The 21,654-nt window shown below is 37.5% G+C and overlaps 2 protein-coding genes across 3 annotated transcripts; both read left to right on the top strand.

Moving 5' to 3' along the window:
• Positions 1-2,594: 2,594 nt before the first annotated feature.
• LOC111332254 (uncharacterized) lies at positions 2,595-5,357 on the top strand. Its single transcript, XM_022937548.2, has 2 exons — positions 2,595-2,705; positions 4,270-5,357. Exons 1-2 carry the CDS (start codon positions 2,652-2,654, stop codon positions 4,939-4,941), a joined length of 726 nt encoding a protein of 241 aa, XP_022793283.2. The 5' UTR covers positions 2,595-2,651; the 3' UTR covers positions 4,942-5,357.
• A 5,789-nt stretch (positions 5,358-11,146) lies between these two features.
• Positions 11,147-17,926, top strand: LOC111332238 (proto-oncogene tyrosine-protein kinase receptor Ret). 2 transcript variants are annotated; one of them, XR_015989614.1, is made up of 11 exons: positions 11,147-12,420; positions 12,566-12,596; positions 13,336-13,639; positions 14,200-14,310; positions 15,291-15,481; positions 15,749-15,871; positions 16,067-16,137; positions 16,281-16,321; positions 16,504-16,600; positions 16,669-16,787; positions 17,303-17,926. XR_015989614.1 is itself a non-coding variant. In XM_088727855.1 (11 exons), exons 3-11 carry the CDS (start codon positions 13,342-13,344, stop codon positions 17,366-17,368), a joined length of 1,098 nt encoding a protein of 365 aa, XP_088583981.1. In that variant the 5' UTR covers positions 11,155-12,420; positions 12,566-12,596; positions 13,336-13,341; the 3' UTR covers positions 17,369-17,926. The 2 variants fall into 2 exon arrangements, 1 of the variants encoding a protein (XP_088583981.1); XM_088727855.1 differs by having other exon boundaries at positions 11,155-12,420; positions 16,688-16,787.
• Positions 17,927-21,654: the final 3,728 nt, after the last annotated feature.

Here is a 21,654-nt window from a genome sequence, read left to right as displayed (position 1 = left end):
GGGAAGGGTATCTGGTGTTCGTGGACAATAAATCTTGGAAAGATAGTTTAAATTCCTCTTCGATTATTTATCGAGTTAGCCAGCAACTGCAGAGTCCGTATAGATTCCGTAATAACGTGTAAAATAACGAAATCCTTTTACGTGCGTTTGATATCGCCAATCAGCCGCTGACACGTCGCTCGCCTTTCGCGCCACTCTATCAGGTCGATGAAGGAAAGACAAAGCCTTCACTGTTCTCAACGTTGTTTTTCAAAACATTCGGAAACTCGTATGGCTCACGACAGAAAAACTAGTACGAAAGAACAGTCGAAGGATACTTACCTGGCTTTGGTAAAGGCATTTCTAGCGGCTGAGAACAAAAATCGACATCTGGAAGATTTGCCACAGGCCGATTTTTGCCGCGTAACAGAAAAGACTTCTTCTGTCGGAGGAAAACGTCAATAACTGAGAAATTTTCAATTCATTTTGTATAATGATTCAACGCATTCTTTCATCATGAGCCTAGTCGTGGACACACTCTAGGGCTTTTTTGCAGATTGTGGATCCTACTTTTTTTCAGTCATCAATAAAGTCGACTTTTCTTATTGGTAAAGGTTTACCTTGTTCATATTATGAACAAAATAATAAATGGTTGCTTGAAGATGTGGAATTTCTCTTCTGTTGTTCAACTCTCACTCGTTCGCTGCGCTCAAATTCGAGGTCGGAGTTGAACGAGCGAAGAGAAATTCCATATCTACGCGCGCTACACATTATTCCCTCTATCGTTTGTTGTTTAAGATTCATGAGTTCCGTGATGTGATACGAAGAGATACACATTATTTATTTAAATGTGAATAAATAAAAAAAAAGGGTGTCATCAATTTTAATGAATTACAGAATCATTTAACTGGACGGTACAACCAGCCAATTCAACATTGGTAACAAAAGGAGTGGACATGTCACTTACATGGAAGTTAACTCGGAAGTTACTTGTAATGAACAGACTAAGAGTCAGACATTTTATTTCATTAGATGGACAAAGTCTAAAGGGACAAGCTCAAATTATGATCTGATTAGCGGAATAGCCTTCGTAAAAGTTACTGGGTCTAGTGGTTAGCTGAACCCGGAGCCCCACATATTAAACACGAAGGCGCGCTATGAAAGGAGAGGTCCCGTAGGTTCCTGGTAGACGAACAAAAGGAGCTAATGAGATGTTTACTTCCACGAGCATGGTGGCAATGATGCAACGTGCGAACCACCTTCTTCGATTTCAGTTATACCGCCACAAATAAAGACAGTTTCCATTCGAGAAAGGAAATACAAAACTCAAAAATTCTTGTATCGTGATGAAAACATAAAACAATTTTGAGGAATGCGCCCGCTTTTCATAGGCTTTGGACTAGCTTTAGCTCAAGCTGACTTGACTCTTAGAGTTCTACATCACACGACGGTTGATTGACAAATGGTCCAGAGGTACCTGAGGCAACTCTCCTTTTATAGCGCGCCTTCGTGTTTAAGATTGACCGTAATGATCAAGCCACGTTACTCATCAATAACGTCAGGACAGAGATGAAGGAACATACAAGATTGAGTACATTGTACAACTTAATGGGACTATTCTTGCTAGTCATGAAGTAAATGTCGCAGTTTTAGGTACAAGTTTAGGATGTTTATTCTTATAGAGGACTTAATAGTTTTTGGGGATAGATATCATATGGCATGAAAAATAATCAGAACCAGTTCGAATAGTTTCATAGCCATGACGGGAGGTCGTGGCTCATAATTGACATGATGCACCCCATATCGTGTATTTGAATCAGTTCTGTACGGCATTCAGTCATCTTCCTGTCACATTGGGCAAAAGTTGGACTAACAATGAACCACTGTTACAGTGAATTTTGCAGAATAGTCTTGTTCGAAATGTTTGAAAGCGAGCCATGAAAGTCTGGCTAGTGCATATTAGGTAGAGGCCTCCTTGGAAACCTCTCGGAGAATCAGTTGAAAAAAAAGGGCTCATACTTTCATTCCCTGCGGAAGGTTCCTATTGCAAATGTTTCCATTGAATTTTTGAGATGTGGCTGCATAAAAATACAGTTTTAAGAAGCACTTTTTGGGGAAGTTTAACAATAGGTCTCGACATCGTTAACCAGACCTATTTTTCTTTGTTTCAAAATTTCTGAACATGACGTATTGAATTTGGTATATTTAAAGACAGAACGCAGTGAAGGATTTAGGATAAAATTCTTTTGAACACATTCCAATGATTGTGTAATCAGGTGAAAAATATTCTTTGTTGCTCAGTCGTATTAACAGAAAGTTTATGACTTTCTTTGAGGACACAGCTACTTAATTCAAAACCATATTATCTTAACGGAACACTCTGAGATTGTGAATGCGAGCAACGATCAGGATGTTTGCGAGGGCTCTTTGGTTACTTTGGGTTGTCATACACCATATGCAATACCCAAAATGTCCGTGAGGTAAAGGGTTCTAATTTATTCAAAAAAGATAAAAACGAGGACGGTCGGGCCTCGAAACAAAATGGCGTCGTTATCATCTCTGCCAGTAGTTTACGACCCTTGCTTTCAAAGCGAAGAAGATGTGCCAGGATCCTCTTTAAACGGACGGAAACCACTTCAGTTGAAGAATTCTGAATTGAAATTGTGGTTGAAATGCCGCGGGGACTCGTGCAAAGGTTTACACACGAAAGCTTTGCTTGTGAAACGGTAAGTTTTTGTAACGCGACTCCGCGAATTTTCCTTCGCACAGCACCACGCAAACACAAAACCTTGGGCCTGTATTATATCTTAGTATTGTATGAAATATCAGTTTTGAAGAACACCTGTCTATCAAGACCATTAATCATTGCTTTATTGTAGTTTATTCAACCGTAAGTTTTTTTATAATTTAAGACTAATGCGATTCCGCGAAGTTTTCCCAATCGTTCAGTTAAACATATAAGTAAAACTCCCAACTTAGTAATGTGAATGTGATGACTAGCTTTTAAAAACCGTAGTTTATCAATTAACTAGTTGTTATATAGATCGCGTAAATTTATTTGTTCACATTTACTCTTCAGAGTTGACGAATACATCAGTAGAGGCCTCGAAGGTCTTATCTATGATCCTGATGAAAACAATGCTTACACAAAGAGGAAAATGCACAGTCTTTCTTCGCAGAGTAGTTATCCGAAGGCTTCTTCTTCAGACTCTACATTGCCTGAACCAAGAAAGATAGCTTTTCCAAACACGGGATGGAACACGTCTTTAGAGTAAGCTCCCTTTTTTACACGAGCCGAAGTTGATCGCCACATTAAAAAGTCTGGTAAAAGGGTTGCGTCACTGAACCACTCAGTTCCTACGGGAATGCAGAGAGCAATAACATATCTGGTAGACGAGTATCTGCACAATATTGAAACAAACAGTGATCAGAGATACTTTTTCTTTAAAGCAAAATGTCATCATAGCTTTAAAGTAAATGAGGCGCCCCATGAGCTCAAACTTGTATTGTGTATTGTGTCTGGGGAAGTAGTATATACATATTGTGGCCCAACCTGTGCCATTGGAAAATCTGGTTTGTGTAACCACATGCTGGCTTTAATGTTAAAAGTCTGCAAGTATTCACTGTATGGGTGCTCAGATGTTAAATCTTTTAGATATGAAGATGATGAAAAACCCACGCCCATCTGCACTTCCACACTACAGCAATGGAACAGGCCTAGGGATCAAGGGGTACAATCCCTACCTGTCATGGATGTGACAGTATCTAAAATGCACTTTGACGATGGAAATAGAACGTCCAGGAATTTCTTCACGGCTATATGAAGCAAGGAAAAATGATAGAAATTTTGATACAGATTTGATACTTTTATTGCATCCCTTAAGAAAATTGATCCAAAACTTGGCCTTGTGCAAGTAGGAAGTACACCAGTACCTGATGTTGAGACTCAATATGGAATGTGCCCTAGAGGTTCTTATGGGTCGTACCAGCTTGGATACACAGAATCCAACTTTAAAGTTTGGGTGAACATCGATTCAATTGATAGAAGAGATATTGATATGAAAAGAGATTTTGTTATGTACCCTTCATTCCCTGTGAAGGATTTTAATTAACACTATGATTTGCCAATACTATCTGATTTGACTGACATAGAATTGACCAAGCTTAACAGTCTAAAGGTAATTTATTTTTACTGGTGCTAACATGTATGAAATTATTTTCAAAATCAAATGATGATTACTGTCATCAGACCTTTCAGAAACTCACAAGGGTATTAAATTTTTACAACAGGTAGATGATACGAAGACACAAAGAATTGAAGAACAAACAAGAACACAGAGTGAATCTCAGACATGGAAAGATGAAAGAAAATTCAGGATCACAGCGTCAGATTTCCATAGAGTAAAAATTAGGAAAAGAAATCATGGAAAGCTATCACAGGATATGCTATCTCTAAAATCATTTAGCACTGAAAGCACAAAACATGGTTTGAAATATGAAAGCACTACTTTAAGAGAGTATGGTAGGTACATGGAAAGATCTGGAAAGCCATTAAAAGTTCTATGTAGTGGTCTATGTGTATCCAAAAAGCACTTCATATTGGGAGGTACACCTGATGCCAGAATAGTTGATCCAGGTTGTAGAGAACAGTTTGGAATAGCTGAAGTTAAGTGTCCACATTCAAAATTTTCTGTGAACCCTTTAGAGGCTTCCTCAGATCCTAGCTTCTGTTTAGAAGATGTAGGGGGTATCTTGACATTAAAAACAAACCATGCATATTACGACCAAGTGCAGGGTCAAATGGGTTTGACTGGAGCATCCTGGTGCAACTTCATAGTTTATACCAGAAAGGGGTTAGCTATTACAAGAATTGCATTTGATGAGCAACACTGGAGTACATTAAGGGAAAAATTATGTCAATATTACTTTAAATATTTTCTCCCATTAGTAGCAAAGTCATAGATATGGGTATGTGTGGTTTCATATTGGCCTGATCAAACCAAGTATAGCTACAATCAGTCCAAAGTGAAATATTGTGATTGAAAATCATTCTTTAAATCCTTTGTGTAAGAACAGTTTTCAAATAGTAGAAAAACACCATTACCATGAAATGGTTTGACAACTTGTCAAGTTTTGCATATGACAGTGTTAACTCACATTTCCCCTAAAAATCATATTATTTTGATCCTAATAAATGTTTGCTATTCCAGAAAAATATGCTTCAGTGTTGGACTGATAATTAATATGATTATTATGTCTGCATCTCTAAATAATTCAAAACAGAATATCACCCTTTTTCACTGTTATGAATCTTGTCTGTCATATTCACAACTTTTGACCTAAGTGTACAACCATACATTAAATTCTACAGATGTTAATAAAATATGAACACCATAATAGTTCCATAATCTTGTATGTACTAATAAATGGATTTTGAAGATTGCATAAAAATGCACAAACTGACCACATCTGATTGACTTTGCCAAATAAATTAATAGGAGTTACCCTATCCCAAGTGTGGAAATTCTTATTTTGTTTATGGCTCTTTCCACATGCACTCTTAAAGATGCAATTGTGTGTCAACAGTGTCATTTGCACTAAACTGCACCTGGTCTCCTAAAAATGGTGTCATGTTCAATGAAACCCCTGGTTGAAGGAGTTCTTGAATAAGGAATCCCTTATATGCCATCACAGAGTCGCCAACATCAAACATTTGCTCTAAGAATCCACTTCGCTCAACAATTTCTCTATCCGAAATTCTTCCTGTATAAAGTGAACTGATAAAACTTATGCTCCCACCAGGTGTAATGCCCATAAGACCTTTCAGGGTTGTGTGGTTTTTATAGGAGCTATAAAGCTGACTGTTAAGTAAAAGACTCGAGGGCATTTGACATTTAATCTCCGTACAGTCTATGATGACTCTTGTATTTGGATATTTATTTTTAAAATCTTCTGGCATATGTTGATCAACTTGTTCTCTTGAAGGCCAAATACAGATCTTACTAGACGAGGTATATGAAAGAAATCCGAGAAACTATTATTCGTGATACAGTAGACTGGTGGATTCCATACAAATGGGATAGATGGTCTTCTGGGAATCCCTGCCTAAGTCTACAGAGGGTTAGAAAGAATTCTTCTTTGGGATCAAGTGATCTTGGCTTACCAGGCTTAGCCCCACTGTAATTATTGTCTACATGCGATGCATTCTTGTACTTTATGTTTTCACCATTTTTACCAGGCTGTAAAAATTCCAAATAGCTCTCAAAGATTTCAGCATTTGGGAAGCCTGTATAGAATAACATTGCAGCGTTATCGTTCAAAAACTTGTTTACACTAAAAACTCTTTCATTTTTTCTTTCGCTTTTTTGGCATTTCTCAATCATACTTTTGAGTTCATCGTTCAGGGCATAACATTCCTCTGCTTTCTTCTTTAGCTGATCATTAAGAGCAGCTACGTTTTCTTTATGCTTATTAATCATAATTTCATTGCATCTGATCTGATCTTGTAATTCAGTTACAGTTTCGTTTAATGATTTCGTGTTGTCCAACAGTTTTATTATTAAATTCAGCGAGAGTTTAATATTCGTTTGACAGGCAAACTCTTTTGTTTTGGGTTCAATACAAGTCGGTTCCGTGTTACTATTTGAGAGTGATGGACGTGGTCTCTTTGGACTCAATACGCGCCGTTCTTTGGGAGCCTTTCGCTTTCGTGGTGAATCCTGTTTCCACTGAAAAATCGAAGGACAGCATCTTGCTTCAGCTTTCTCAGACCGGCAAGGGTTTTCGTGAAGTCACTCGCTTTGAAATGTCTTCTACACACCTTGGTATGACGGTCGTCGATCACAAAATTATTGGAAATTGAAAATGAGATATCTTCTCACCATTAATCACGTATGTCTTCGTAGTACACAAAGGGGCACAACAATTTAAAACCATGTTACGAGTAGTTAGCAAGGGGACAGCGTAAAAAGATCAAATAACAACAAAGATGGCTGGCCCGACCGTCCTCGTTTTGATGTTTTTAAATAAATTAGAACCCATTACCTCACGGACATTTTGTGTCATTAGTTACGTCAGCAAAAGTTTCAATTGCACGCACAGGTGTAAAAGCTTTTAATGGAGTTGGGGATACTGCTAATCAGACAGTGGAGGTGATTGTCAAATGTAAGTCAATTTTCTTTAAGTGTACCTATATTGCTCAATAATATTCACACAAGATTTTTTTGAAACGTTCTGCAGGTAGAGATCCTCAATTCAATGGCGCTGTTATCCTCCTAACAAAGTCGTGAAATTTTGCCTTGTTTCTCAGTTATTTGATAGAACGAGAGGTTTTTGAACGATGAGGTAAAGCACCCAAAGAAACAATGACGGAAACTGAGAGCACTGTTCTAGATGGAATACACTTTTCCAGCAAAATAATTTAACGTAACTGTATGGAAAAGAACATTTCATATTTGTTATAAACAGTAGGATGCAACTTATGTCTGTGTGACGCGTGAGTAACGATAAAGAGATAAAAAGATGACCTGTAGCTTGGGTATCGGAAATTAAATTCAGGTGTGTTGAAAAGAGTACATTAGGGAGAGGGGCGAATTAATACTCTCCAATAGAAATTAAGTACCTGAGTTGACTTGAAGCTAACTCGGCCAGAAAGGAAATGGGAACAAACAAACTCTTTACTTCTTGACTTACTGTGGGTTTGAATTTATTCTTAGATTGTCTATCTGTAAGCAAAGCTTTCTGGTCTTCAGACACTGTAATTGAAGGTGACGCACATAACATGAGTTGTGAGGCAACTGGGGATCCAACGCCAAATGTTACTTCGATCACAGTTAGAAATAATCAGCGCAGTGATGGGAACTTACTGAACTTCACTAACATTGACAGAAGTGATGCTGGAGATTACAAAATATGTAGCAAACAATAGATGTGGAGTCAAAACTAAGACAGCACCTATCAGTGTATTCTGTGAGTATTAAACCAAAGTTGCTTTGGCAAACTGAAATGTAACGCCTCTTTACCAGACAATAAGAAACATAGTTCTTATTCAGCGATTGAGATGCCTTCATCGAAGAATCTTGACCGAGGTCGCCAGTACAGACCTACGAAGCTCTGATAATAACGTGGTTATTATATGGCCAAACGAGAGAGCTACAGTTTCCTTGCGTGGGCTCGGCTTTATACTTCTGTCACAGGTCTCCTGTTTACACAGTATAAAAATCACTTCGCAAATTTCATCTTTGTATATAATACGCAAAGCCGCTCTTTTCAAAGTTCAATGATTAGTTCGGCAATCAATTCTTATTCAGAGCTTTGCGATCTTGGACTGATCACAACAAAGGTTACAACTACTTTGGGCCTTTTTGCTCGAGGGCTCCTCTTCCGTATTTAAAATTGCCAACATTATTACACTCTCGTTGCCTGCTGCCTAGTCCGGTGCCAGTTACTGTTTTGAGTCCATTCAGGATTATTAAGGGGAACCACACAGATTTCACAATTGCTCTAAATAGATTAAGATGGGAGAATCTAGATAACGGTCAAGACCGATTTTAGTTGATCGATTTCTTTAATTTGACTGTTTCTTGTCCTCTTGAGAAACGGCCATATAACGAATAACTGTGAGTAAATATAAAAGGTCATGATAAAAGTTTACTTTATCGTTACTTCCTTGGAACGTAGAACTTGAGAAATTTGTGGTCAGTGATTTTGGAATCGACCACAAATTTTTACTTTGTAAACTAAATCAAAAGGGGTCCTCTTATAGAGGTTTCTATAATCTATTTGAATTTAGACACTGGGAAATTATTGAAGTGACGATACATAAGCAAGCCTGCATCCTAATGCCGCGGTACCTATACAAACCTGTTCACATAATCATTTTACGAATGAAATACCCTGTCATGCTGTACGCTGAACCTCCTCAGCTCGCTAACTGTTCGTTAGGATCTCTTTACATAGTTGAAGAGTTTTAAACGTGATTGGCATCTAAAATCGGAAGTTTTTCTTATCTTGAACACAATTACATGAAATATGCGTCGATCTATCGATCGATCAAAGTTCCCACAAAGTCTGAGTGGACATATAAGTGGCGTGGTATGACGTAGCTTTTATACTTGACACCGTTGTTGATAATTGTTCTTATTGGTACCAGTAGGGGTAATACTCCGCATATGTACATTCCGCCCTGAAGCGAATGATTTTCGAGCATAGTGTCTGATCTTGTGTTATTAAGTAAGGCATGGCAGTGATAATCTGTGATGGATAAAATTAACGCAATCGCCATTTTCTGACAGGTGACGCCTTCGAAAAAATGTGCTGAACAGCCGCAAAATAGTTATCTATTTAATTTCAGATCAACCCTCAAATGTCAGCTTGAAGACAAATGTAAAAAACAAAGTTTGTGCAGGAACTGCTGTGAGCTTTGAATGCAGTGCTGTTGCCAAGCCACTAGTCCACACTTATTTGTTGTACGAGAATAATGTCATTAGATACAATGAAATATATGAAGTTCATATATTTCATTGGCCTGCTCCCAGTTGGCTTGTTAGCTCAATTGGTAGAGCGCTGCACTAGTATCGCAGAGGTCAGTGGTTCGAATCCCGTACAGGCCTGATTTTTTTCAGGTCTGATTTTCGCTATTGCTTAGATAGCGCAATCTACTGCGAGGATCGTGCATCATACGTAATAATGTCATTGTTTCAAATATGGGAAATTTAGGAACCGTGGTTAGGGAAATGGAAAATGCTGGCGAGTATGCCTTCAGGTGTGAGGCTAATAATTCTATTCAAGGACTTTCAAGAAGTAGGAATATTATGTTCACTTTTACTGGTAAGTAGTAGATGCCAAACAATTTTGTCTATCGCACTACAAATATAGTGCAAGAGTTGGCGCTTATTCGACTATGCTGCCGTGAGTCATGAATTGAGAGCTTCTCTAAAGGAAGTCTTTGGTATGTTGTTTAATCTCCTCTTCTTTTTAAATCATCCCTTTTTTTGTCACCTCAACCTTCCCTTTTCCGTCGTTATTTCTCCCATTTTGCTGTAATGAGGGTAGAATCTCCAAAATCGAACTGACCAAATTGAAAATTATCAGAAAAACTTTATATTCTACAGTTAAAAGATAGACCTTTGTGTGACACAGATCACTGCACAGCTTTTTAAAATAGTTGGTCTCGTTTGGTGCTTTTACATACATTTCAGGATCCCTTACTTGTCTTTTGCTGAACATAAAACTTCTTATTATTTTTCTTTTTACCTCACGCTCTGACTGAGGTCATACCATAAGGTCTAGATATGGAAGAAAATTCAATTACTCTATTTTGATCTTTTGGAAAATAAATTTATGCATTCAATCACATGTTTTTTAGTTTGGGGCGAGTGAAATTTGTAGTCTTTAAAAGTTATTAGTAATAATTTGTCACAAATTACATAAGAAAAAATTATGTGACAATTTGTAAACAATATACATAGAAAAAATTGACTCTGATTTCCTCTTAGTCGCGTTTATTCTCTTCTTCATGTGTATTATTACACGTACTTACATAATACAGTCTATTTTCCACACGTGACTAACGTTTTGGATCTTACACGCTTGCAAAAGCATGGCGACCCTCTCACAGCATTTCCTCTACTTGAATGCAAAGTTGCCATCCAAAGTCGGGAAAGAATTTAAAGAAAGCTTATTGACTGACTACGATAAAAATATTGAAGGTTTGTTATTTACTATCGCTGACTCGCAGACTAACAACCCATACCAAAAGCTGCCGTAAAACGGCAGACTCCTATAATTACGTTTGAACGAATGGCATCGACTCAGTCCTCGCTCTGGAAAGAGTCCACAAACCGGTAATGACGACAGCAACTACGGAAGCAGCCAAATACCAGTAAAAATTTGACAACAACAACAGCAAGGAGAAAAATCAATTTCAAATAGCTTAAAATACTTTTTCCTTTTCTTCATAGAGGAGTCAGTGGAAAGTACACCCACCACGCCATCAGCAACAACGTGTACAGGTAGATTAGCTCTCCTTCATTTGCGTTTTTTTTCTTCCAGATGATGTAACTATATCATATCGTTGATCTGAGAAGGTTTGAGGAGCTTTTCCTTGATGCTAGGCAAAGGTACACTTCGTAGTGAATTAGGCAGCGATCAAGAAAAGAAAAGCCAAATTCAACTCAGTGCAGATCTCACTGCAGATCTCATTTGAAATAGAAGAAGCGTTTCAAAAATCTTAGCTGAAGATCTGAAGCCGGAATCCTGAACACAGAAATGCAAGAGAAGTCGGGCGCTACTTTAGGTGACTTTGTACATGAAATGTGTCTCACGTGGTCGTGGCTAATGTGAGATGCATGGAACACGCAGTCCTTCGAGTGCTCTCTTTGGATCATTCAGTACAGCACATTGAATTTTGATAGGTCATTGAGAGATGGCACAGTATACCATAGATCAAAAAAGAAAATGACTGATTGAGGGAATGTTACGATTGTCCGTTTCCTTTTCTTTAAGTTCTCTTCCTTCGTTTATTTTCTCTCATTCGCTTATGCTCGCTAAGGCCCATGGTATCGTGTGAGCCTTTATGATTACGCCATCGCGGTCAAAGTGCAGTTGGCCTTCAGTCGTTTAAGAAGTAATAAGTCGTAAGTCTAGGTCAATAAGTCAATTTCGCATTTCCCGATCAAGGAGCCTCACTGTGTGGGTCAGATATGTAAGTGATTTCGTTTCTTTGTTATATAAATGTATTTCTCATCGATTTAGTACGTTGCGCGTTTCTATTTTAGCTGAAATTAATTGTTATCGTTTTCCCTCGTGCAGGTGTAGATTAGTAGCCTGTTTCTTAGCGCCTAATATGACTATCCGATACAATGAAATATATGAAGTTTATATATTTTGAACTGCGGTGTTAGATACATACGGTGAACGATCCTCGCAGTAGATAGCGCTATTTAAGCAATAGCGAAAATCAGACCTGAAAAAAATCAGGCCTGTACGGGATTCGAACCACTGACCTCTGCGATACTAGTGCAGCGCTCTAACCAATTGAGCTAACAAGCCAACTGGGAGCAGGCCGTTAAGTTGATTCGTAATAAACCCGTGAAAGTGATAAATTTGAATCTTTGACTCCGTAAAATACATCCCTCTCGACCCGCGACACCTCTTGTCAAACTCGATAGTCGCTACCGTAACAGAAACTGTCTCTATTTTCTCCTAGTTCCCAACAAGGGCCAGTGTCCACGTGATGACGCCATTCTAAAAGCCATAATCGGGTCACTTGTTTTCATAATCATTGTTTTAACTGTTTGTATCGTTTGGCTATATAGAAAAGGTATAGTAAGTTGTTTATTTGGTTTTTTTCTGTGCGTGTTTGCGGATTAAATATCATTACGTATTCTTAAATATTAATCCTTGTATCTCATTGTTTATAGGCACCACAACAAACCAAAGGTAGGAGTATTCCCGATGCATCTAAGGTTACATTACTAACAAAAGATCTTATGATTACTTTTTTGAGAAATTTAAGTGTACGTTGTTTAATATAGTCTAAAAACTAAAAATTGACGGCAAGGTCTATCTTTCTTTACCCTTACAGAAGACTTGAACATAAAAGCAGTGTCTACGACGTAAGTTTGCAGAGAAGCAAGTCTATTTTCCTTATGAAATTGCAGCGAGCACTAAATAACTTTAACCCTACAACCTCTAACCCCAACTTCAACTTGTGTTACAATTTTAGCTTACATCTATATTTACACCTACCTTGTATGCTAGCACCCATCATTGTGCCGTTGAAACTCTAACTTTAAGTAAACCTGAACAAAGGCTAGTTGTCACATACTAACTAGGGAATAAAAGAGACAGTGTGGATTGTAAATGGCTTCATTGCAAAGGTAATTCTGATCTTTTGTACATCAATCGAAGCTAGCCCTGTAAACACGTTCTTCAAATTTTGGTTCACCTTTCGGTTTTGGCGATTTCAAAGTTTAACTTATCCTTTGGCATGTACATTATTATCTGTACTTATCCCATGCTTATTGCTCAATGGTTCAACTGTCATTAAAATTCAACTGTCATTAAAATTTTATTTCTATTCTTAAAACGAGGATGAAAGTAATCCTGGGATGGACTGTTTCGGTCGTAACGGCTGACTTTTTTCCACCTTAACAGAAGTCATCATTAGATTCAAGAGACCAAGTTTGACTGCTGTAATTACCTTTGCTAAGGTTGACGACAGGTCTATTAATAATACATTAAAAAGAGTCCTTCTTACGACAGCCCTTACCTTGACAATCAGACAACACGAACTGACAACTGTTACTCCCAAGATCAAAGAATTTTTTGCTTAACATTTTTTTGTTTTGTTAGAATGAAATGGCAATGAAAAATATCGAGCAAAGTCTCGCTAATTCAAGCACATTCAATCAGCCCGGGGCAGAATACATGGATCTGAAAGAAACAAGCGCTGACAAAATAAAATCACATAGTGCCGATCAAGGTGCAGATTACACGGCTCTCGATCCGTCAACACGTTCCTGGGAAGTAAAAAGGGATCACGTGGCTATAGAAAAAATAGTAGGCAAAGGCGCTTTTGGTCAAGTTGCAAAGGGAACGGTCACGGAACTTCGAGGGAGGCCTGGGACTACTATAGTAGCTATAAAAATGCTCAAAGGTAAATTCTAATTCTTGGATCCAGAGTTTAAAGAGAGCTTGGAGTAACCTTTTTGCATTGTTGTGTAACGTATTTCGCTACAAGGAGTTTGATTTACCTCACAATCCTGTCACTCAGTCATGACTCATCACCTCGCGGGTTTTTTTAGAACCAACATAATTATCAGCTCCCACTTGGCTCTTTAGCTCAGTTGGCAGAGTACTGCACCGGTATCGCAGAGGTCACGAGTTCGAATCCCGTATTGGCCTAAATTTTTTTCAGGATCATCACTGCGAATATCGCCGTCATTCTAATTTCTTTAGCCGAAGTTCAAACATATGATATCATATATTCAAAAACGTTGAATCCTGCCATTATAGCTATCATAATGTTTACGTTTTATATTGTGGACTAGTTTAAAATTCAACCAAAATTTTTCTATCGGTTTGTTGAGCATAAGTGCCCTAAAATAGCTAGTTGGTGATCCTCTGCAAACACCATTCAGGGGAAGGTATATATGCGACACATGATAAAGCCTCTCGCTGTTATAAATTTTTAGCTCAAATTTTTTTCATTTCCAGCTAACGCTGCTGAATCAGATAAGAGGGATTTGGTTAATGAACTCGAGACAATGAAGCATCTGAGGCCGCATCCTCACGTTATTAAACTTGTGGGATGTGTTACAGTATCCGGTGAGCTACTTTAGCTGTTGTTATATGCTGTTGAGGAATGGGTCTGTTCTCTTGTTTGTCGCGTGGGAAAGAATATTCAAGAATGCAAGGGAAAGCCCCTCCTAACCCCCTCCACAAATTTTTTTAACAAATTACAATATACAAGGGTTGATTTGTAATCATTCTCAACCCTTGTAATTTAAATAGGTTGACTGGTTTTTCTATTTTTTTTTCTTACAAAAATTAAACAGAGGGTCAAATTAAACATGATGATGATGATGATGACGACTTTATTTAAACTCGGATGAAAATGAGGCTTGTTAGACCTCTAGCAATAGAGATGCTAATATACCGAGGAAAAATATAGACTATAAATTACAGAGTTTAAAAATAATATAAGCCTAAATATAAATGATGATATAAAATTACAAATTACTTAGTTTTCTTATCTCATTCCTGAAAGGACCAAATTCGGCCATTAATCTAAGCTTATCAGGTAATGCATTCCAAGCCTTAGCAGCAATGTAAGAAGTCAATTTAAGGCCGTAAGTTGTGGTCCTAGCTGCAGGGAAAACAAGTTTGTTTTTGCCCCTAAGATGCCGAAGGTGACGTCTCTCGAAAATAACCTCTCAGCCGCAACTCAAAGCTCTCTGTTGTCAATTGGAAGCACTCAGTTTAACTGCCTCATGATTTTCTCTTTAAGATGAGGTGAGCGTGGTGGACACGCTCGAGATGGCTTTTTTATATAATATAGCGCGCAAACTCATTATTTTAATTTCCTTTTGAGATATAACGGTCAAAATCTCTATGGACGCACGGCTATGCTACAATGAGACAATCTGTGCATATTAATCTTGTTTCAAAATTCCTTTCCAGTTTAGTAACGTGTTTCCATCCTTTCAAAATGGTTTACGTTTTGGAGCTTAAATTATAAGTGAAATGACTATGAAATGCCCTCTCTTTGGAGACCATTTAATTTTAGTGCTTCATCATCTCTTTAGAGCCACTGCTGGTGCTTATCGAATACGTACCCTATGGGGATCTACTGGGTTACCTAAGAAAGAGCCGTGGATTAAATGACACTTACTACAAAGACCCAGATATCAAACCACATACAACTCTGACGTCACAGCAGCTGATGAAGTTTTCCTGGCAAATAGCTGATGGCATGAGTTACTTGTCCTCAAAATCTGTAAGCTAAATCACTTTCCGAAGTGTTGAGGTACGCATAGCTATTTCAAAATGGAAAAAAAAACAGAGGAAAGGAATATTTATTCCAAGAAAAGCAGAGCCTTACTTTTATTGCCCATCCGATGCGACACACGCTAAGCTTACTCGTTACTTCCTGACGTGATATCTCGGAAAAGATATTTTTAATCTTTCTTAATTAAACCTTGCCAGTTTTGTTATTATTCAAGTTAGGTTTTCATTTTAGTTCTGTGTTGATTTTAATCCTCAGATAATTCACCGAGACCTTGCGGCCCGTAATGTTTTAGTTGGAGCGAGAGAGACGTGTAAAGTGACAGACTTTGGAATGGCCAGAGATGTCCAGGAGGAAAATATTTACGAAAAAAAGAGCAAGGTTATCAAGAATTCTACATAATTTCTGCATCGTTGTGGTGTAGCTGACACATCCGTCGTTCCGTTGGTGCTACCCTTAGATTGAACCTTAATTAAATGTTATGTATAGGAGTATTACATCAACAATCACTGTCTTTGATTTGTTGCTTTTTATAATTTCTGAGCTGTATCACAAAGCGACGTTTGATAAATTTAGGGTCGTCTTCCAGTGAAGTGGACAGCTTATGAGGCCTTGTTGTATGGAAAGTATACCACCAAAAGTGATGTGTACGTATTCCTGATCGTTACCCATATTTATAGTTATTACCTAATATATTATACTAAATTTGATATGAACATGAATTCTAGCCATTGCATTAAGTTTGTCTTTTGTCACCTTCGCTTCTTACGTTTGATTTTTTTGCATGCAGATGGAGTTATGGAGTTGTCCTTTATGAGATCTTTACCATAGGTAACATCCGATGGACTTATACTAGACTCTTTGAAATTTATTTGAATTTAACTATGTATCCTGTTCAGTGAGACAAATGTAATGAGATCTGCAATGCAATATTATACATTATCCAGTGACTCAGGTCGGTGTTACAGTGAAGGTCGTTGTTTCGTCACATTTATATCTTATGGTTCCTCCAGGGGGTTCACCTTATCCAAGAATGGACGGAAGAAAAATTGCAAACTTGCTTCAAGAAGGATATAAGATGCCTAAACCACAACACGTCGATGAAGAATTGTAAGTTTCCCGTTTTTCAAATTGTTCTCTTTCATTGCATAAGGAAACGTTCTTTCAATCTCAAACAGATCCTTTAAAAAATACCAGGTACCAGGTCATGATGAAATGCTGGAAAAATGACCCGGACGCAAGACCAACATTCATTGAATTGACAATTCAGCTTAAGGACATGGAAGCCCTGCACAAGGTAAGAATTACAATCAACACGAAAGTTTCTTTACCTGTATGTGTGCTTGGCTTAGGCTCAGCTACATCTGGTTTCAACTTAACAGCATTTCATCTAGATGGCTTAATAATATGCACTCATAGTAGTACACGGCGCCTCGCTCGGCCGAGACACTCGGATCCAGACCTCTACGGAATGACCAGAAAGGCCCCCTATAATATGCACTCATCTCTTTAATTTTAACGAAGTTTTGCATTGGATCTTCTTCTGTCATGTCACCGAAGCCAAAGTTCCACCAAAAACTGCGGAGAAGCGAAATAGGATGTTCCAACGACAAAGAAGTTTTTTTTTTATTATTTAAAAGATGATAAGATGATTGCAAAACACACAAAGACTCACAAAGAATAGCTAACAACGACACCAAAAAAATTTATCTCCTTAAATTTGCCTCGGTGTGAAGAGCTGCCAGCCTTTTAGGATAACTGCAGGTAAAGGAACAATATGCAATGCTGATTAATATATTTTTTTCTCCGCAGAAGCTGATCAATATGAATATGTACGACAAGCAGTTGTATGAAAACATCGAGGATTTAATAGTTTAGTTAGATATGCAAACAGTTAGTTAGATCGGCAAACAGTTTGAACGCTTTGCCCCAACAAGTTTCAGAGATTAGTCATATTCGGCTTACAAGCTTACTTGATAGAAAGAGCCATATTGTTTTAGGCTGGAACGTTGTAATTCAATTAATTTTATATTCGTTAAAGCTAAAAAGCTATTCTAAGTCTCGCTGTACCGATAAAGTATGCACTCATGTATCTCCTTAACATGTTTTAACATGTTTTAACATGTTAACAAACGCTTAACTATATGTGTAAGTGCTTAAAAGTACCTACGTGTATGCTTATGCGTTTGTGTTCGATTTATTTTCTGGCTAAATTCTGAAAGGTAGGTCAACATAACGACATTAGATGGGGCGTTTCAATATAGTTATATTTTCACCGTACCTTCCAAGACAGAATCCCATTTACCAGATTGAAGGCATCTCGCTCTGTATGCCATTATCATAGCTGTGTAAAATTTTAGGCTTTTGCGTCTGTTTTGTAATGAAAAATATCGAACTTTGTCAACTACAAGATATAGTAAAAGCTGCAACAACATATTAAGATTTAAAGTTTTTATCTTTCTTTCTCTAAGTAGGAACAAACTTTGGACATACCAACGCCAACAGTATATAGGCTGTTTGTCACATTAGAACCCATTATGTGGCCTGTATCTTCAAATCATTTTCTACACTTCAAGTTGGTCTAGTATTTCCAATGAAATAGGAAGGTGCGACGATTTAAAAAACCTCATTTCTTTTGAAATGCGAAACAGGAACCGACCTTTCAGCCCGACGTATGAAAGGACCTTCGTCGGACCTTTCAGCTCCGACGAAGGGCTAACGCTCGAAACGTCAGCTTTTGTAATCGTAACGGTGGCCAATTTACCATTTCAACTTTGTTGATATATTCAAATTATTACGTTACCCCCACCGACGCAGCCCCAACCAGTTTTTTTAGAAGCTATCAACCTTTATTCAAGTATGAGGGAAAAGCGCACCTTTACTACTCGCCCTATGTGTTTTGAACAATTCTAACAGAAACCATATCCAGTATAACAACAGATAGTAAGAATGACGTACGGTGGTACAGGAATGCCCTCCTATCTTGCCTTCCATACAAATTTGATTGATTGTTTTCTTTCTGTACCTTTGGAAGCGGCTTTGTGACCCCTCAGATTACTTACAATTCAATCAAATTTGGTGCTACTGAATTGTTCGTATATGACATCTAACTCTTTTCTTTCCATCCCGGGTTTCCTCTCAAGTACGACGAATCGGAACGGTGAAAATCCTGTTTAGAATCGACTACAGCACATCAGCATGGTGATGTAACACATTTAACGAGTGATTCAATCACATTCCCCATGAGAAAATGAATTAAAAATTGAACAGCGGTGGAGAAAGCAAGCCTATTGATATTTTCAAACTATTATACCCTACCGTCAAGGTAATGTTAAAAATGTCAAGTAGTTCAATTTTGCTGTTTCCTAGGAAATTTTCAGGGATGGCATTTTAGCTTGTTTGCGTATTTCTTCACTAATTTCTTTATGTTCGTGATAACCCTGTTACTTAAATCGGAGCGCGTACGATTTTGTGTTTATTTCTCTATCCGAAGTTGAATTCGTAAAGTTTCGAAACAACTGACCATGATTTCTAGCTTCCATGCTGGCAAGACCATGAATTAAGCAGTATTTCTTTGGGCTTTTTCAAAGAGCTAATATCAACAGAAACAGATAGTTATTAGTTTGAATATTTACACGATTATGTTAAATGGCTTAAAATCAACATTTAATTTCTTTCCTTTCGTAATGCAACACAATGAATGATAAACCGTTGGATATTTCTCAAGTTATGTCTTCTGTTGGATCGCTTCCAGGGCACACCCATTCGGATATCCAAGTTGAACTGCTACTGAACGCTATAAAGAAAATTGATTTATCCAAAAAAGGGGTTTAATATTCCTTGGAGTGACTGCTAACCTTAAATAATTAATTTAACCTAATAGAAAGTAAGTTATTGCGTCTCGCTTACTTTGAAAGTATGAACTCACAATTTCTTAACAGCGAAACTGTACTTTTCCAAAAGAACTGATCATATGTAATTTTACAAAAGACTATTCCTCGGCAACGAGTCGTATCAATGTTCTCCTCCATAGGTTCTCCATCATCTCGATGATGATTAAAAACCAGAATAAAAGACACGCAGCCACGGGTGTCCAGTTATTCCTTAGAACGTAAAACAAGCTACAGTGTATTTGATACGGTCGAGGGGTTTGCCACGGCAGGGATAAATCCGCGACTCTTAGATTACATTTTCTGTTCTTCGTTTACTGCTTCTATGTGTGACCTTGTAACCACACCTCTCTTCTTCTCCCCTAAAGAAAATTAGAGAAAAGTTTTCTTCCGAGCTAACGCTAGATGGTGGAATAAGATACCATTGAGAAAACTTTCACCTTTAAAACAAAATAATTACATTTTCTTTTAAAAAACCTTTCCAGGGAAGTTTTGAATTCATTTGGGTGTTTATTATTCATTCTGATAGACTATCGGATCTTGTTAGTTTCTCATAAAGCGTCCATTGAACCCTACTTCACAGAAGCAGTTAAGTTACAGGAAAAGAGCAGCCAATTCAAAATAAATCCAGTAAAAGTGCACACAGAATATCTAGTCTGAGGTATCAACGGCCTCTAAACTATAATTCTATTAGAGGGCTAGTCTGTTCTCCGCTGACCTTAAAGAAGAAAACTTGTAACTCATTTTTTATAATGCTGACATTAACATCCACTCTAATTGATGTTCAGATCTCTTCACAAGAAAATCTTGTGTTCATCCCTGCTTTTGCTGTTTTATCGCTGTTTTCTTTTGACTTTTTTCGTTTTCTATTCATTTGTCTGCTTATGTTTGAAAGACATACAGCCATCAATATTTCTTTGGTGCGGTGAGACAATATCAGACTGCAGAATAACTACGGCTAAAAAAGTACGATGCAGTACAAAAGAATTCAAATAATCAAGCTAAATCACTTTTGTTATAACTCAACGTCGATAAAACATATTATTATTTTCCTTTCCGTACGATGATTTTACATGGAATGAGATTATTTTTTTCCTTTAAGTCAGGTAGAAAGTAATTTAGTCGATTGAGTCGGACTGCATAATTAATTTTGTACAAGTGATTGCATAGCGCCAGCAACGACCTTTTAATAGGGAGTGACACGCCAGTTGTAGAGGTAATCTAACTACGGCATAACCAATGAGAGCACAATATTTTGACAGGTAAACAACAGACATCATTTCTCAGCCAATCACAACGCCTTAATCAAGTCACATGGTACAAAATTTAGAACAAGAGAAGAAAAACAATAGGTGCGCTAAAAATAACATCAGGCAATCAGACTCGAAGTAGGGCGCGTGACTGATGTCTGTAGTGATAAATATGTGACTGTCCCAAAACAATAGTCATCAAACAAAATCCTATTCTTTTTTTTTTTTCTATAAGATATCGTGCATCAGAAAGTGATTTCATTCGCTCATTTCACAGTGAACCGAGCAAGCAAGCAAGCATGATGGAAAATGGTGAAAGGTCCCTTAGCTATGCAAAGAAAGGAGGAAAGAAGAATGCAAAGAGCAAACTGAAAGGCACTATTTTGATTGAACCGTTACCTAAGAAAGAGAAGGTCGAAAATTACTATATTTGTAGTCTGGCATAATAATAAATAATTTTTTTTTGTTGTCACTGACTAAAAAACTTTATGTGAGGACGTTTCGCTTAAAATACTATAACCCTCTTCAGTAATAAAATGGCTACGAAAGCAAAATGAGGGCTTTAATAAGAGCCGCAGAAACGTAACTTGGGATTGCCAAGGGCCTTGTAAATGTCAAGAATGTAACTGTGTTCATTAATGGTATTCGGTTCACAAATTGAATGCCACGTTTCTAAAAATAATCTTTTCGACCATTGGGAAAAGCGGTCAATGATCTTGACGTCGTTAAGGTCAAAAATCATGATTGTTTTTTATACAATGTTGGGTTAATGAAGAATTTCTATATCCCGTAAAATCGCTCTCTTGTGCTCTCTAATCCTGGATCTTGAGGCACGTGATTTTTGACCGATATAAACTTTTTCACAATCTTTACAACTGATTTTATAGATCACTCCTGTCGATAAGTCTTTACTAAATTCGTCTTTAGGTTTTTTTAGAATGGAGCCAACGGTCGTTTGTGGTCGGTCGGTTTGTGAGCAGCATTAATATTGAATTGATTTAAAGTTCTTGCAGTTTGTTCTGAA

The sequence above is a fragment of the Stylophora pistillata genome, chromosome 7 (genome assembly GCF_964205215.1).
Source record: "Stylophora pistillata chromosome 7, jaStyPist1.2, whole genome shotgun sequence".
Taxonomy (NCBI): Eukaryota; Metazoa; Cnidaria; class Anthozoa; order Scleractinia; family Pocilloporidae; genus Stylophora; species Stylophora pistillata.
This window is presented reverse-complemented; position numbering and strand designations above follow the sequence as displayed.

What these genes read in the sequence shown, in the direction of transcription:
- LOC111332238 (XM_088727855.1), top strand. Translation starts at nt 13,342, where the DNA reads ATGGCAATGAAAAATATCGAGCAAAGTCTCGCTAATTCAAGCACATTC. An exon ending in TTTACGAAAAAAAGAGCAAG is followed by an intron (nt 15,872 to 16,066) that starts GTTATCAAGAAT and finishes TGATAAATTTAG; the next exon opens with GGTCGTCTTCCAGTGAAGTG. An exon ending in TATACCACCAAAAGTGATGT is followed by an intron (nt 16,138 to 16,280) that starts GTACGTATTCCT and finishes TTTTGCATGCAG; the next exon opens with ATGGAGTTATGGAGTTGTCC.
- LOC111332254 (XM_022937548.2), top strand. Translation starts at nt 2,652, where the DNA reads ATGCCGCGGGGACTCGTGCAAAGGTTTACACACGAAAGCTTTGCTTGT. An exon ending in AAAGCTTTGCTTGTGAAACG is followed by an intron (nt 2,706 to 4,269) that starts GTAAGTTTTTGT and finishes TTTTTACAACAG; the next exon opens with GTAGATGATACGAAGACACA.